This window comes from Erpetoichthys calabaricus, chromosome 2 (genome assembly GCF_900747795.2).
Source record: "Erpetoichthys calabaricus chromosome 2, fErpCal1.3, whole genome shotgun sequence".
Lineage (NCBI taxonomy): Eukaryota > Metazoa > Chordata > Cladistia > Polypteriformes > Polypteridae > Erpetoichthys > Erpetoichthys calabaricus.
Window position 1 is genome coordinate 47,019,929 of NC_041395.2, and position 15,536 is coordinate 47,035,464.

The 15,536-nt window shown below is 37.9% G+C and overlaps 1 protein-coding gene across 1 annotated transcript in view; it reads left to right on the forward strand.

The window, feature by feature from the left end:
• Positions 1–15,536, forward strand: part of prmt5 (protein arginine methyltransferase 5) — an 88,586-nt gene that overhangs the window by 55,745 nt on the left and 17,305 nt on the right. The window contains exons 7-13 of the mRNA XM_028793729.2: positions 2,299–2,462; positions 2,849–3,010; positions 9,440–9,517; positions 9,658–9,716; positions 9,796–9,918; positions 10,239–10,414; positions 12,334–12,537. Of these exons, the coding sequence (XP_028649562.1) occupies positions 2,299–2,462; positions 2,849–3,010; positions 9,440–9,517; positions 9,658–9,716; positions 9,796–9,918; positions 10,239–10,414; positions 12,334–12,537 (966 nt within the window). The remainder of the gene's footprint in view (positions 1–2,298; positions 2,463–2,848; positions 3,011–9,439; positions 9,518–9,657; positions 9,717–9,795; positions 9,919–10,238; positions 10,415–12,333; positions 12,538–15,536) is intronic.

Consider the following 15,536-nt stretch of genomic DNA (forward strand, 5'->3'; position numbering starts at 1 on the left):
GCTGCCTCGCAGTTAGGAGACCCGGGTTCGCTTCCCGGGTCCTCCCTGCGTGGAGTTTGCATGTTCTCCCCGTGTCTGCGTGGGTTTCCTCCGGGCGCTCCGGTTTCCTCCCACAGTCCAAAGACATGCAGGTTAGGTGGATTGGTGATTCTAAATTGGCCCTAGGGTCACAGGGGTCTGCTGGAGCCAATCCCAGCCAACACAGGGCAAAGGCAGGAACCAATCCCGGGCAGGGTGCCAACCCACCGCAGGACACACACATACACACCCACACACCAAGCACACACTAGGGCCAATTTAGAATCGCCAGTCCTCCTAACCTGCATATGCAAACTCCACGCAGGGAGGACCCGGGAAGCGAACCCGGGTCTCCTAACTGCGAGGCAGCAGCGCTGCCACTGTGCCGACTGGTCTAACATCGGCAGCAATTTTTTTGTTTGCAGTGTAGCCTAGGGCTGTCAAACTATCCAAAAAATAGGGCTTAAATATTCCAGTTACATGACAGGGTGAGAATAGTGAGCGACTAAAAGAGCAGGCAAGAGGCAAGCAGATAGGAAGTGAACTTGTGTTTTGGATGGCTGAGTGCCATTTATCTCGCACCATTCAGAATAAAAAGCCAGTTGACACCTGTGGACTCACCCAGAAAAGCATCACAATATCAAGTCATGGGCCGCACAGTCTGTCTACTTCTTTTTTTTTTTTCTTGTCTTCAAATGCAGTAGTATTTTAATAAAGGCGGCCTGAATATATTTTTTTTTTTACACCTCATTGTTTTTGGCATTATGTGTCAAACCAGCAGGTTTGGGGTACTATTTGTGGGACTGGGGTTACTATTTGTGGGACAATTTATGTCATGTTGACTCTTTGAAACGGGCATTTTAAAGTTATGTAATAAAAGAAAAATCAGAATTATAAAAGTCATTTCCCATTTGCTTTAATGAGAACATCTTAGCATTAACCTCTTTGGCGTTAACCCCAGATTGTGACTTGGGCTTGGAATTTTGTGCAGTTACGGTTAACCATGAGTCACACTCAAAGTTGATGTTTACATTACATTTTTAAGCCCAAATAACACTCAGGATATAAATCTGCTGCGATGTAGATGATGAAATAACATAATGGTGCAAAATAACATGGATATTTCTATATGTTTTGCCACTCTTCGGTAGCGCATCAATATTTATGTTTGGGGCGAATTGAATTGGTCGTCAGACATTGACACAGAAAATGAAACTGATGCATAATACAGCTCTATGTGACCAAACTGCTATGATATGCCCACTGAATTCGGTCACGTAAAGCTTCACCCTCTACGTGTCGTTCACAATGCGGTAACTTCAGTGTTCATGTCAGGGGAAATGTGGAAGTCGCTGAACCTTGCACTGTGTTAGCCTGTAGTCAGGCACTGACATTCTACCCTCATGTGCAAGCAAATGAAAAAAATATAAAAGCAGTGCACAAAGTAACATTCAGCTGTCCCGACTGCAACATCGGGCCGTGTGTTTTTTTTTCTCAAAACGTATTCGACAAATGACATATACTAAATTTTTTTAGAAATACAGCAGTGTACACTAGACATACCTTTTCTACTCTGTGGATGTTGGTGTTTTGGTATTTACCTACTTCTGTTATACATAATATATTTTTTCTTGTTGAACGATTTGTTTTTAACGCATCAACTCAATGCCAGAATTAGTGCAAGTAAAACGAGTTGCTCTTTTACAATTGAATGTCAGCTTTTGCCTTCACATAAGACCTTTTTTAATAAATGTGAATTATATTTGAATAGTTACTTTCAAATCCAAAGCCCTGGTGTTAGAAATGGGATGTTCTGTCCATGCAAGTAAGAATGGTGAGTTCAATCACAAACCTGCTCCTTCCAGATTAGATCAGTTGGATCAATTGATTGGATCAATTAAAGTCATGTGGAAAGGGGCTGAGTTTCAAAACCTTTGTAAATATCTAGCATATATTTGATGCGACAAACAGTAATTTACTATATAAGAATTCTAGTCTGTTATTGTGTGTCTTGTGTGAAAGTTGTTTTTTTCCAAGTTTTGGCATAAAATTGGACAGTATGTATACACACCATAACACACTTTGATGGTTTTGTTGTTTACTGTTGTACAGACAAAAGTCAGTAATATTACACTCCTGCTACCTAAGAGTGAAACAGCTGCTGTACCTGAACTTTTTGTTCCTCTGCATTGACCATAGATCTAGAATTTGTTCAGATTTTTTGTTTAAACTCTAGACAGCTGTGTGATATAAGCTAATTTTCAAATTATGTTTTTTTAGCAATAGAGATTGGTGCTGATCTGCCTTCAGATACTGTGATTGACAAGTGGCTTGGGGAACCAATAAAAGCTGCTGTTTTGTCTACCAACATTTTTCTGACCAATAAAAAGGGATTTCCTGTATTATCCAAATCTCACCAGAAAATTATCTTCAGATTATTTAAGGTGAGACATGTTTAAAAATTTACAACACTCTTTTCAATTGAAATACTCTTACGACATGACAGTAGAAAAGTTACCAGTAATTTCAATTAAAAGCAAATATAAGCCATATCAGGATGTTTTTTTTAATTGAAGGGTGGTGGTTCTTGGACTTAGAACATAGTTCCCCAGGTTTATATTGGAAACCAGAAGAATGTTTTAATAATAGAAACTGGAAGATATTTGCCTATTCTAAATAGGCTATTCCTTATAGAAACTGTGTTTAGAATTTTTAAAGGCCTTAAATATTTGGTACAAAACTGTTTCTCATTCATTTATTGCGTGTTATTAAATTGAAAGGTATTGTAAACATTAATCCATACAATATTTTGTTTTTTTCTTGTGTTTAGTTAGAGACTCAGTTTATTTTTACGGGTACAAATAGGCATTCCGATAAGGAATTCCGCTCATACTTGCAATACCTGGAGTACCTAAACCAGAATAGACCAGCGCCCAATTCTTATGAGCTTTTCTCCAAAGGTTATGAAGATTACTTGCAGTCTCCACTTCAGGTATGTATAATTTTAATCAATTAAAGAAATGATATACAGTGCATCCGGAAAGTATTCACAGCGCATCACTTTTTCCACATTTTGTTATGTTACAGCCTTATTCCAAAATGGATTAAATTCATTTTTTTTTTCAGAATTCTACACACAACACCTCATAATGACAACATGAAAAAAGTTTACTTGAGATTTTTGCAAATTTATAAAAAATAAAAAAAATTGAGAAAGCACATGTACATAAGTATTCACAGCCTTTGCCATGAAGCTCAAAATTGAGCTCAGGTGCATCCTGTTTCCCCTGATCATCCTTGAGATGTTTCTGCAGCTTATTTGGAGTCCACCTGTGGTAAATTCAGTTGATTGGACATGATTTGGAAAGGCACACACCTGTCTATATAAGGTCCCACAGTTGACAGTTCATGTCAGAGCACAAACCAAGCATGAAGTCAAAGGAATTGTCTGTAGACCTCCGAGACAGGATTGTCTCGAGGCACAAATCTGGGGAAGGTTGCAGAAAAATTTCTGCTGCTTTGAAGGTCCCAATGAGCACAGCGGCCTCCATCATCTATAACTGGAAGAAGTTCGAAACCACCAGGAATCTTGCTAGAGCTGGCCGGCCATCTAAACTGAGCGATCGGGGGGGTGAGTGGCCTTAGTCAGGGAGGTGACCAAAAACCAATGGTCACTCTGTCAGAGGTCCTCTGTGGAGAGAGGAGAACCTTCCAGAAGGACAACCATCTGTGCAGCAATCCACCAATCAGGCCTGTATGGTAGAGTGGCCAGACGGAAGCCACTCCTTAGTAAAAGGCACCTGGTAGCCCACCTGGAGTTTGCCAAAAGGCACCAGAAGGACTCTCAGACCACGAGAAAGAAAATTCTCTGGTCTGATGAGACAAAGATTGAACTCTTTGGTGTGAATGCCAGGCGTCACGTTTGGAGGAAACCAGGCACCGCTCATCACCAGGCCAATACCATCCCTACAGTGAAGCATGGTGGTAGCAGCATCATGCTGTGGGTATGTTTTTCAGCGGCAGGGACTGGGAGACTAGTCAGGATAAAGGGAAAGATGACTGCAGCAATGTACAGAGACATCCTGGATGAAAACCTGCTCCAGAGCGCTCTTGACCTCAGACTGGGGCGATGGTTCATCTTTCAGCAGGACAATGACCCTAAGCACACAGCCAAGATATCAAAGGAGTGGCTTCAGGACAACTCTGTGAATGTCCTTGAGTGGCCCAGCCAGAGCCCAGACTTGAATCCGATTGAACATCTCTGGAGAGATCTTAAAATGGTTGTGCACCGACGCTTCCCATCCAACCTGATGGAGCTTGAGAGGTGCTGCAAAGAGGAATGGGCGAAACTGGCCAAGGATAGGTGTGCCAAGCTTTTGTGGCATCATATTCAAAAAGACTTGAGGCTGTAATTGCTGCCAAAGGTGCATCGACAAAGTATTGAGCAAAGACTGTGAATACTTATGTACATGTGATTTCTCAGTTTTTTTATTTTTAGTAAATTTGCAAAAGCTTCAAGTAAACTTTTTTCACGTTGTCATTATGGGGTGTTGTGTGTAGAATTCTGAGGAAAAGAATGAATTTAATCCATTTTGGAATAAGGCTGTAACATAACAAAATGTGGAAAAAGTGATGCACTGTGAATACTTTCTGGGTGCACTGTATCTTTTATATTATTGCAAATACAATCCTTTGTTGAGATTGTTGAAAGCTACTTTTTATTCCAATAGGTAACAATAAAAAAAAATCATCCTTTATAAATTATTAATAAATATTGTATTGCTACTTTGGCTCTGATCTTTTAAAAATAGCACAGTAGATCCATAAATTGCATTTGAAATGTTAGAATACATTTTAACTGGAGTATGTTGTACATGATGGAAGAACTAATGGAGATATGGTGCATGTTGGTTGGAAATGCAAGTAACAATTTAACATTTCACAATTTTGTACATGTGACAAGTGCTATAACAACAACTTGTACTACTTACACATCTCTCTGTCTCCCTCCCGACCCCAAAACCCGCTATATTTGAAATGTAGCAGGTTTTCCCTAACTATAGGTCAGTTTCCTCTTGGACTTAGACCTGTAATCTTATCTAGTGGAAGTAGAAGTCCCAGCTGGGCTCATTATCACTGCTCAGCATGTCACACTATCTGTGACAAAGTAGGCTGCCTTCTGTATATACTCAGTTCTTATAATAATGCATACTAATAGTTTTAATAAAATAAAAATCAGCATTTTTATTCTATTGTAGTACAAAGTGCTTGATCATTTTGCCTTTATGGTTAGTGCTGCTTTACAGGCAGTTAATAGAAAGGATGGATACATCACACCAGTTACATTTGTCTCATGTTTAAGTGTCTTTTACTGATTTACACTAGTACATAATAATAAATGGTTTAATGGTGCTCGTATTTCTTTTCCTCTCTTCTCTTTCTGAGACTTATAGGATAGAGTAACCTTAATAAAGCAAAATGCTGTTAACTCCTTCAAAAAAAAATTAACACTAGAATTACCAGAGTCTACGAAAAAACTCGTAGATCCGATCAACCTTAAAACCGTTCTCACCTCTCTTTTGTCTTCTAAATGTGCCAATTAAGACGAGCAGCAAAAAGCCGGCTATTCAATCCTCCACCATCGCAAAACGTTCACTAAGTTTTCCCAGCTCATGCCTTGTTTGATTATCTAGGAGTGACTGAACTGGAGTTTTAGAGTGGAAATAATAGATCGCTATTTGGAACACGCGTTATTTGGAACACATTGTTAAAACAGAAACTTTTTCATATTTTAGTAATAAATGTTACAAAATGTAGGCATAAACTATAGAATGTGTGAAGCCTGATGGCCAAACAACAAATAAATACTTTCACAAAAGGTTCAAGAATGTCACAACACCTTCCGTGGCGTAACGCTGAGATTTGCTGACAGAGCACGGCAGCCCTGCCGCGCTGTAGAGACCCGAGTTCGATTCCCCATTGGGGAGAAAGTGTTTTTTTTTTCTTTGTAGCCTCAAACGGACATAAAATGTATAAATTGGTATGCACTATAAATCGTTAAGTTTAAAATGTCGATCGCAGTTATTTCTGTTGATTAATTCATGCTTTTTTACTTAGAGTCAGAACAGGAACTTATTCAGCTCCCGATCTGACTCTAAGTAACAGCGCCAGTATAAATCACACCCAATCTGACGCTGTTCATTTTCAAATAATATTGCATTACTTTGATGTTGTTTTCTGATTGGTACTATTCGCGTCATAAAATGATTTCTTCAAAACGTCACATACATTTGTTTTGAGATAATGAATAGAGCTGCAAATTACAGGTGCTTTTTCAGTGTAATAGGAACCATAGCACAGAGAGGTGTGTACACTGCAACAAGTACACATGTCATAAATATAGGAAAGGCGCTCCTTGGGTGAGCTATAGTGCGTCTTTATGTGAAAACAGCAGTGTCAGATGGGGAGTGTCTGATGATTGCATATAGTGCTGAAGTTACTGCTCTTTACTATGCTTTCCTCTGCATGTCCTGAAGTACAAAAGAAACCGCATAAAGCAACATGTGGGGACTGGCAAGATTGGGGGGAAAAAAACACGCGGTCGTATGTATCGTGATTCACTGCAGAGCTATAGCGCGTCTTTATGTGAAAACAGCAGTGTCAGATGGGGTAGGGAAGGATCCTGAATGCGACTGAGAGAATGAAAAGTGAATAAAAAAAAACTAGGGATGCACCGATACCGAAACGGGTATCTGGTATCGGCCTCGATACCACATTTTCTAAAGTACTCGTACTCGTTAAAAGTCCCCCGATACCGGGGACCAATACCACGGTCTGAGAAATGTCTATGTTTGAGCGGCATGTAAGGGGTTAATCACAGGTGCCGAGTGCCCGCCCCCAGGCCCCGGCTACAGCTCAGAGCGGGGAGAAGGCAAGGTGAGGCGAGACATGTCAGCCGTGTGGAACTATTTCAAAGTGAATGAAGACGACAAAACAAAGGCGGACTGCAAATTGTGCTCAGCGAAATTGTCCAGAGGAGGCTCAAAAGGTAGCGCATTTAACACAAGTAATTTAATCAAGCACCTAAAATCCCAACACGACAACGAGTACAAAGAGTTTACCCAACACAACCCACGCTGCAGCAAACTCTTGCAAGACGAGAGAAAATGTCCAGAGACAATCCATGTGCTGTGAAAATAACACAGGCAATTATCGAGTACATTGCATTGAGTGACCAGCCACTCTCGGAGGTAGAAAATGTGGGATTCCTGCGTCTCCTCCATGTTCTGGAGCCCAGATATGATATCCCAAGCCGCCGCTACATGACTGACACGGAGCTGCCTAAACTACACGACTCCGTGAAAAAACATATCCACAGCCTACTGCAAGCCTCCTCTGCGTTTAGTTTCACCACGGATATTTGGACAAGCAGTGTTAGCCCCGTGTCGCTAATTAGCCTAACCTCCCAGTGGATAGACGAGAGTTTCTTGTTTTTTTTGTTAAATTATATGACTAAAGCTGTTACCTGTAAATTTAAATCATGTTTTTATTAAGTACTCGGTATCGGCAAGTACTCGGTATCGGCGAGTACTTAAATGCAAGTACTCGTACTCGTTTTCCAAAAAAGTGGTATCGGTGCATCCCTAAAAAAAACAAAGCTAACCTTTACAAATATCATAAATTACACCGGCTGTTACAGACTGAAAAAAAATATATAAAATAAAAAATATCTTTATTCTAAAATAGTAAAAATAAGAGCAGTTCACTTCTCAAAAGGGAGTCATGCAGGATCAAACTTGTGACCTTTTGATTCCCAGTCAGCAACTAATACTGTTGCGCCACGGGGCCATCATAGTAAATGAGTGTCAATGTTGCACACTAAGGCGGCTTTTTTTTTTTCTGCAGTTATATTTTTGAATAAAAGCGCACTTGTTCTGTTATATTTGTACCTTTCGTGAAAGTGTTTCTTTGATATTTGGACTTCAGGCTTCATATATTTATGCCTACATTTTGTCATTTACTACTAGAATATGAAAAATGTTTGTTTTAAAAATGTGTTTACACAGATTACTGTAGAAATGGAACACACATGAAATGCATGTGTTCCAAATAACAATCTATTATTTCCACTCCAAAACTCCACTTCACTCCCAGATAATCAATCAAGGCATGAGCTGGGAGAAGTTCGTGCATGTTCTAAGTCGGTTGGGGGATGGAATAGTCGGCTGTTTGCAGCTTGTCTTTATCTGCACATTTAGAAGACAAAAGACGATTACGGAGAGGTGCGAACGGATTTAAGAAGCAATTTAAAGTGGGACGGATCTATGAGTTTTTTCGTATGCTCTGGTAATTCTAGTGTTAAAGGTAAAAATAATAAAGCTGCATCTTTTTAAACAATAGTTTCCAATTCACTTAATCCATTTTCTTAGATTTATTTCCTGAGATTTTACTTTTCATTATGTTATGTTTCATTATGTATAACAAAATATTACAGGCCCGGTTTTAACAGAATATAAGTTAACATTACTTTGTTAGGAAAGTAATCGATTTTATTTGAAAGTTATTTATTCTTTTTAACAAACCTTTTTACAATGTAGCAATACACATTTTTACTTTTTTAATTTTGATCATTTTGAAGAATTAAATGTATTTTTTAATGTATATATTTACATTTGTGTGCATGGTGCTGTTTTGTATTAAACTGTAACTAATCCGTTAGTTTTTTCTATTTAATAAAACAGCTTATGAATTATTTGATAAGAGAATTAAAGAAGAGCCATTAGAAGTTATCATGTCCTCAGTTATAAACTATATTTTATCAATTTTGTAATGAAAAGTTTTAAGTTTCTTTATTCTTGAACTGAGTTTGGAGGCCCTGCTCTTTGTCATTATGATGAAAGCACCCCAATGACATTTCAATGTGTTATGCTTGTATCTGAAAATTGTCAGATATGTGTAGAATGCATTCCTTTTTATACTATGCAATTACTAAATCTTTATAATTTATACAAGCTGCTTCTGTTTCTATTATAGAAGGATATTTACATAATACAGGTTGTTTCAGCATAGTAACCTGACACCTACTTGTGTTTATGGCTATTGTGCTTTTTTGCCTTTGTGCACTTTGTTTACATGGCTTTCCTTTGGAAACCTTGTTTTTTCCCCCCTCATAATCCAAAGACATGCTGACTCTTTATGAAACTGTACATGGTAAGACATTTGTAAGATTATTGCTTGAAACAGGCTTGAAACTCATCCTGGACTTTTGGAATATGCTGCAGCTGCTGTGCTAGTAAAAGCAGGCTCAGGAGTACATCTGGGTTTTAAAAAATCTTAAATTATCCATATACTGTTAATACTGTATGCAAGATTAACTTTTCCTTCATCTTTTGAATGCCTTTTTGTTGCATTAATATTTTAGCCTCTTATGGATAATCTAGAATCTCAAACCTATGAAGTATTTGAGAAGGACCCTATAAAGTACTCACAATACCAACAGGTAAATATGCCTTATTTCAGTGTTAACTATATTTGTTGCAGACCAAAACTGTTCTCTCCCACAACAATATTTAGTGAAATAAATTACCAATACTATCAATGTGTGTGCATGTTATAAAATATGGTTTATTGCTTCTGCAGGCTGTTTACAAGTGTCTACTTGACAGGGTACCTGAAGAACAAAAGGACAGTGTTTCACAGTGAGTAGTGAGACCGCTAATATTTACTTTGAGCTTTTTGGGCCTGTATGCATTTCAAAACTGACTGGTTATTTTGTAGGGTACTAATGGTATTGGGCGCTGGCAGAGGACCATTAGTTAATGCCTCTCTAAGAGCTGCTAAGCAAGCTGATCGTAAGATTAAAGTGTATGCTGTGGAGAAGAACCCAAATGCCGTAGTAACGTAAGTTATGTGTGACTTTGCACTAACATTTTTTGGGATGAGACTAAAGAATTGCATAGATGCTAGTATATTTCTTAAGATTCCTTAGGCTTTAAGAAAAAAAAATAAACCTATCTTAATACAGCATGGGGCAACTGTCTTAACAGTGAGGCTTCCATAGAGTTCTGAAATCACCCTGCTATAAACTGGTTCAGAATTCCATCTGACAAGTATTGCATCTTTCTTTTTTAATATAAGTGAGAAGTGTTCTGTTAAAAAACATAGAGTGGTACTATTACAGAAACAACAAATATTGGTGACTTCTGTTTGTTTTCATATAGGCTGGAGAATTGGCGTTTTGAGGAGTGGGGTGATCAGGTAACAGTTGTATCATGTGATATGCGTGAGTGGGAAGCACCTGAAAAAGCTGACATTATTGTTAGTGAGCTTTTAGGATCATTTGGTGATAATGAGCTATCCCCAGAATGTCTTGATGGTGCTCAACACTTGCTTAAAGGTATGCAGAAATATTTATATGCATAATAGTTTTTATTTAAATTTCACATCACTGAAAATAAATTGTACTAGAACAGCCTATAAAGAACTCATTTATTCTGTTTCAATACCAACTTCTTTAATGAAGAATGTACTACAGTAATCCCTCGCTACTTCGCGGTTCACTTTTCGCGGATTCACGACTTCGCGGGTTTTTAAATACAAGTGATTGCCCGCCTATCGCGGAAGTTATGTTCCAGACCCATCAGCAACAGGAGAAAATCAGCGATATAGAAAGACCATATAAATAAACATTTTTATAGTTTAAGCCTTAAAATACCCATCCCACATGCTTTAAACACATGTAAACTTATAAAACACACTTTGTTAACACATATGATATGTGGATGTCGGGCTAAGGATATGAGTAACATCTCACTATTATAAAACATTTTAACTTCACGCAAGACAAGACAGTGAGACAGGAAAATTGGTGATGTATAGGCTTTTAAATTATTGACAGGCAGAGCGACAAGCAGCACAAAGCCAGCACAAAGTCCACTTCTCCTTAGCGTTCATTCAGCTCCCCACCCCCTTGACAATGTGAACTGTGCCTCCGGGGAGGGGGGTTTGAGCGAACGTGCGTTCAGCCCTCACACACACACCCACACACACACACACACACTCCTCCTCCTTCCGAACGCACGACAAGCAGGCATTTTGGCAGAAGCAGCACAAAGACCATTTCTGCTCAGCGTGAGTTCAGCTGCCCCCCTTCACAAAGCGAGTGCAGACACATTGACGTCTGATCGCTGCGTGCAGTGTTGGTCTGAGGTGTTTAAGAATGTAGAAAGTGTTTAAGAGCATAGGAAGTGTTTATAAGAGTGTGGGAAAGGTTAACAAGAGAGTGAGTAACGTTTATAAGAGTGTGGGAAGGGTTTATAAAGCCTTAAAATATGTATAAATAATAAAATAAATATAGATCGCTACTTCGCGGATTTTCACCTATCGCGGGGGGCTCTGGAACGTAACCCCCACGATAGGTGAGGGATTACTGTATATTAATGTCAGAATGTGCTTTTTTATAATTGGCAGCCCATACCTTTTTTTTTGTTTAAGTTCTTCTGTTATGACACAGACAGTTAGTAAAATTAATGAGAAAAGACCTCAGGAAACATTATAGAACTATTGATTGGTTAAATCAAGATTGCATTGTCTGCATAAAGATATGTTTTGCACTTAAGAGCTGCATTTCACCTACTCATTAGTGCTGTACTGTTTAATTGTTTTTATTGAATTTATTAAAAGCAAATAACATTCCATACAAACAAGTCAAAGTTAACAAAACTAAATTCAATTCAGCTGCAAACAAGTCAAACTTAACAAAACTAAATTCAATTCAGCTCCAACCTATGAGGAAGAGAGAGTGCTGTGCTGGTTTGATAGCTTCCTAGCTTTGCTCTGCTATTGATCCATTCTCAACAACGTGAGAATTGGCATGTATAATGAAAACGTTAAGGTTGGTGATAGGTGAACAATTTAGAACATATGGATGAAGACAGTAAGTAAATATACCACGACTCAAAATTTGACACATTTTGAAAGTTCTTAATCTCTAACCATTTTCTTCAGTTTGACAAAGTAGATTTGAAAAACAAAGTATTAGTACTAACAAGCCAGACTCTGGCCCAGACAGGTAACACTACTGCTAGCACAAGGTGGAGGTACCAGGAATATGCAGAACAGTGATGCTTTTATGTCATCTTACTATATACTTGTAACTATTGTTGGAATACACAAGGCCTAGACTATTAACCTGGTCTCAATTAAGTAGACAAAAATGTGATTGTTTATCTGTAAATTAGCCTTTAGCTGCCATTATATTTTAGAAGAATATTTAATTTATGCCATTAGATTCCTAATTACATTGTTCTTTTCCAGAGGACGGAGTGAGTATCCCCTGTTCTTATACCTCATATCTGGCGCCCATCTCATCTTCCAAGTTGTACAATGAGGTACGAACATGTCGTGAAAAGGACCGGGATCCAGAGGCACAGTTTGAGATGCCCTTTGTTGTTCGTTTGCACAACTTCCATGAGCTTGCTGAACCAGAACCATGCTTCACCTTTCATCATCCCAACAAAGGTCAGTTTCCCTGCATTTTATATGCTTTAAGGATATTTTTGGCTTATACTGACCTATTTACTACATTTTAACAAATGGATTCTGAAGCGATATAATGTGTATCTCTAAACGTAACTATCAACTTCCAGTTACATTTTGTCACAAGTTTATTAGATACAGCTGAATACAGCATCAGTTAGTCAGTGCATAGACAAGGTGTTGAAACTGAGGAACAAAGGTACTGTCCCTATGTGTCTCACAGTTGTTTCAAAGTACCTGGTGGTGAATATCTACTTCAAATAGCACACTTGAGTGTTGTCTACATATATTCTATAGGGTTACAATTTTGTTAAACTGCAGCCACTGTTCTAGAGCCATACTTGGACTTTTCTAGCCTTGTAGCAATGATCATTACGCTGCTGAAAAAGCCTTAGAGATAACTGTGGCATTTGGACACTTCTCTGCTTGAAATGAGGATACCAATATAACTAGGAGCTGAGAGTCACCTGACCAGCAATATTATTTTATAGCCCTTCAGCCAACTGCAACCATATAATTCCCTCCCCCACCACACACACACACACACAGTGCAGCTTTGTAATGTATCTAAATTTAGAAAAAAATTATTGTCAATTCCTAACATTATTGTCATTAGTAGCATGTTCTGCCAAATAGGTGATCATATTGAACTAATGGTTATTGCTGCTTCCCAGGAACATAGCGAGAAGGGTATTTAATGGATGGTAGAGTTGCATTCATACTTTGTATAGAGACTTGTCCCCTCGGAGTGTTTTTTTTATTTGTGAAAATGTATTATTTAAAATAATATAGTCAAATAAATAGGCATTTTAAACCATGGATGTATCTATGAAGATGGCAAAATATTTAGCTTTATTGACAAACTTCATCTGTGGCAACCACAATACACCAATGAGGAGACAGAAATGTAGTGACTGAGGAATACTTACAGCCTGTAGCTACAGCAAGGTTCAGGACAACTAGTAATAGCTGGTGCACAATGGGAAAATAATATAGTGTCTAGTGTCTTGCTGCAGAGTGAGATTTGCTGCTATCTCTTTTTCTCATTAGGGTTGAATTCTCAGTCCCCAGAAATGACCACTTTCTGCAATATTTGGTCGCAGTCCTAGACTTTCATCATCTCTCCTAGACTAGACATCATGTCTTCCTTTCTGGTCTTGTGTCTTCCAGACTGTAATATGCCACATCCTCAACTCCACATATTGTTCATCCATTCTCCACATATATTTGAACCACCTCAGTGTATTCTGAGTTTATCATTTATGCATGCTACTGCGGTTTTCTTTTTTCTGTCTCTCAATCCCCCACCACATTCTCATTTCTGTTTTTTCAACATTGTTCTTCGTGTCTCCTCATTATCCATGCTTCAGTCCAGACTAGACCAGACCAGCATCACAGATCGAATCATTACTTTATACACCTTGGAGTTTAAATTTAATGTAAATTTATTTTCATGCATTTTACCAGACAGGTCCTTCCATTTATTCCACCTGGATTTGATTCTTGATTTTTTTTTTTTTTTTTTACATCCTCTAGTTGCTGTTATAATAGATACCAGTTATTTTAAATGGTCCACTTATTTATGCACAATTCTAACTTGTCACTTGATTTTATTGCAGACCGTCCCTTCCATCTTGCTTACATTTGTTTATATTCCTTTTTACTCAAGACCGCTCTGTATTCTTATGACCACTTCTCAGTCTCTGAAGCAATCTCTGAAGTTGCTTTCACAATGGCTAGGCCAACTCCATGTAATTGCATTAGCTGTTGTTATCATTTTTAATGACAATGACTGTGAGCACTGGTTTACATCAATATTTATTACAAATTGCTCTGTGTTACTTTTACAAGACATAACAAGAGTTTTTGATCAGTTATACATAGATTGTATCGCTTGAGGCATCATTTATGGCACACCACTTCTTTTACTGCTACTACCTCTAGAAAACTTAGACAAGTCCAGGGGTAAGCCCACATTTTTTCATGAGGCTGCCATTTGTGTTAATTGATGGGGATGTTTTTCTAGCTATCAACAATCAAAGAGCAGAGAAGACATTTTTCCATTTTCCAAAATTAAAGTGAAAGAAGCAATAATTTTGCCCTTTGCAGCTTTTAACAGCTTTAATAGAGTAGCTTTATTGATTTTGCTGTCTGATGTGGCACATTGCTTAGTGTTGAAGCTTCAAATTTCCAAGGGACTAGAAGGAGTTTGCACATTTTCTTTTGTGTGTCAGAGTTTCCCCTTGGTTATCTGGTCTTCCTCCCATACCTCAAAGATTACCTTGTTAAAATGTGGATTTTTTTTTCTTTTACCTTAAGGTTCTATACATTTACAAACCAATTTACCTGGAAAGTACTGTCTTACTAAACAGTTACAGACACTTGCATTTATTCATATGATAAGATTATCCAGTCCTTCTGATTTGGACCATACCTCAGTTTACATGAAAACTCCACCCATACTACTTACTGTAAACAAAGAGACAAAGTGTTTTTCTGTGAGGAAAAAGTGCCAGGAATTTGAAAAATATCATAGACATACCTCATAAACATGGAAGGTATGTGTGCTGTAATTAAAACATTTTCTGTTTTAAAGTGGACATATTAAGTAAGTATTAAGGCCTTTGTTTCTTGTTTTTTTCTGAGCTGCCTTTGTAATCTGTTGAAGAAGTGCTTTTTTTCTTTTTAATTTATAATTAATACTTCATTTTAGAACACAGGTTTCTAGAGCATATGAATATAGAGTTTTTGAAAAATACCAAACTTATCCTTTAATAGACTAGTGTGAGAAAATATATGACAAGGACATTCCATTTTTTTTTTGTATTGTGATTACAGTTTTTTTTATGAAGGAAGAAATCTCTGTGGCTAATGTTCAGATAAATCCATTGGGAGTATGGATATGTTTGCATGTGTGTTGGCAATATCAGATGTCAAACATAGCAGTTTAAAAATGGGGACCCAGACATTGCTGATTACTC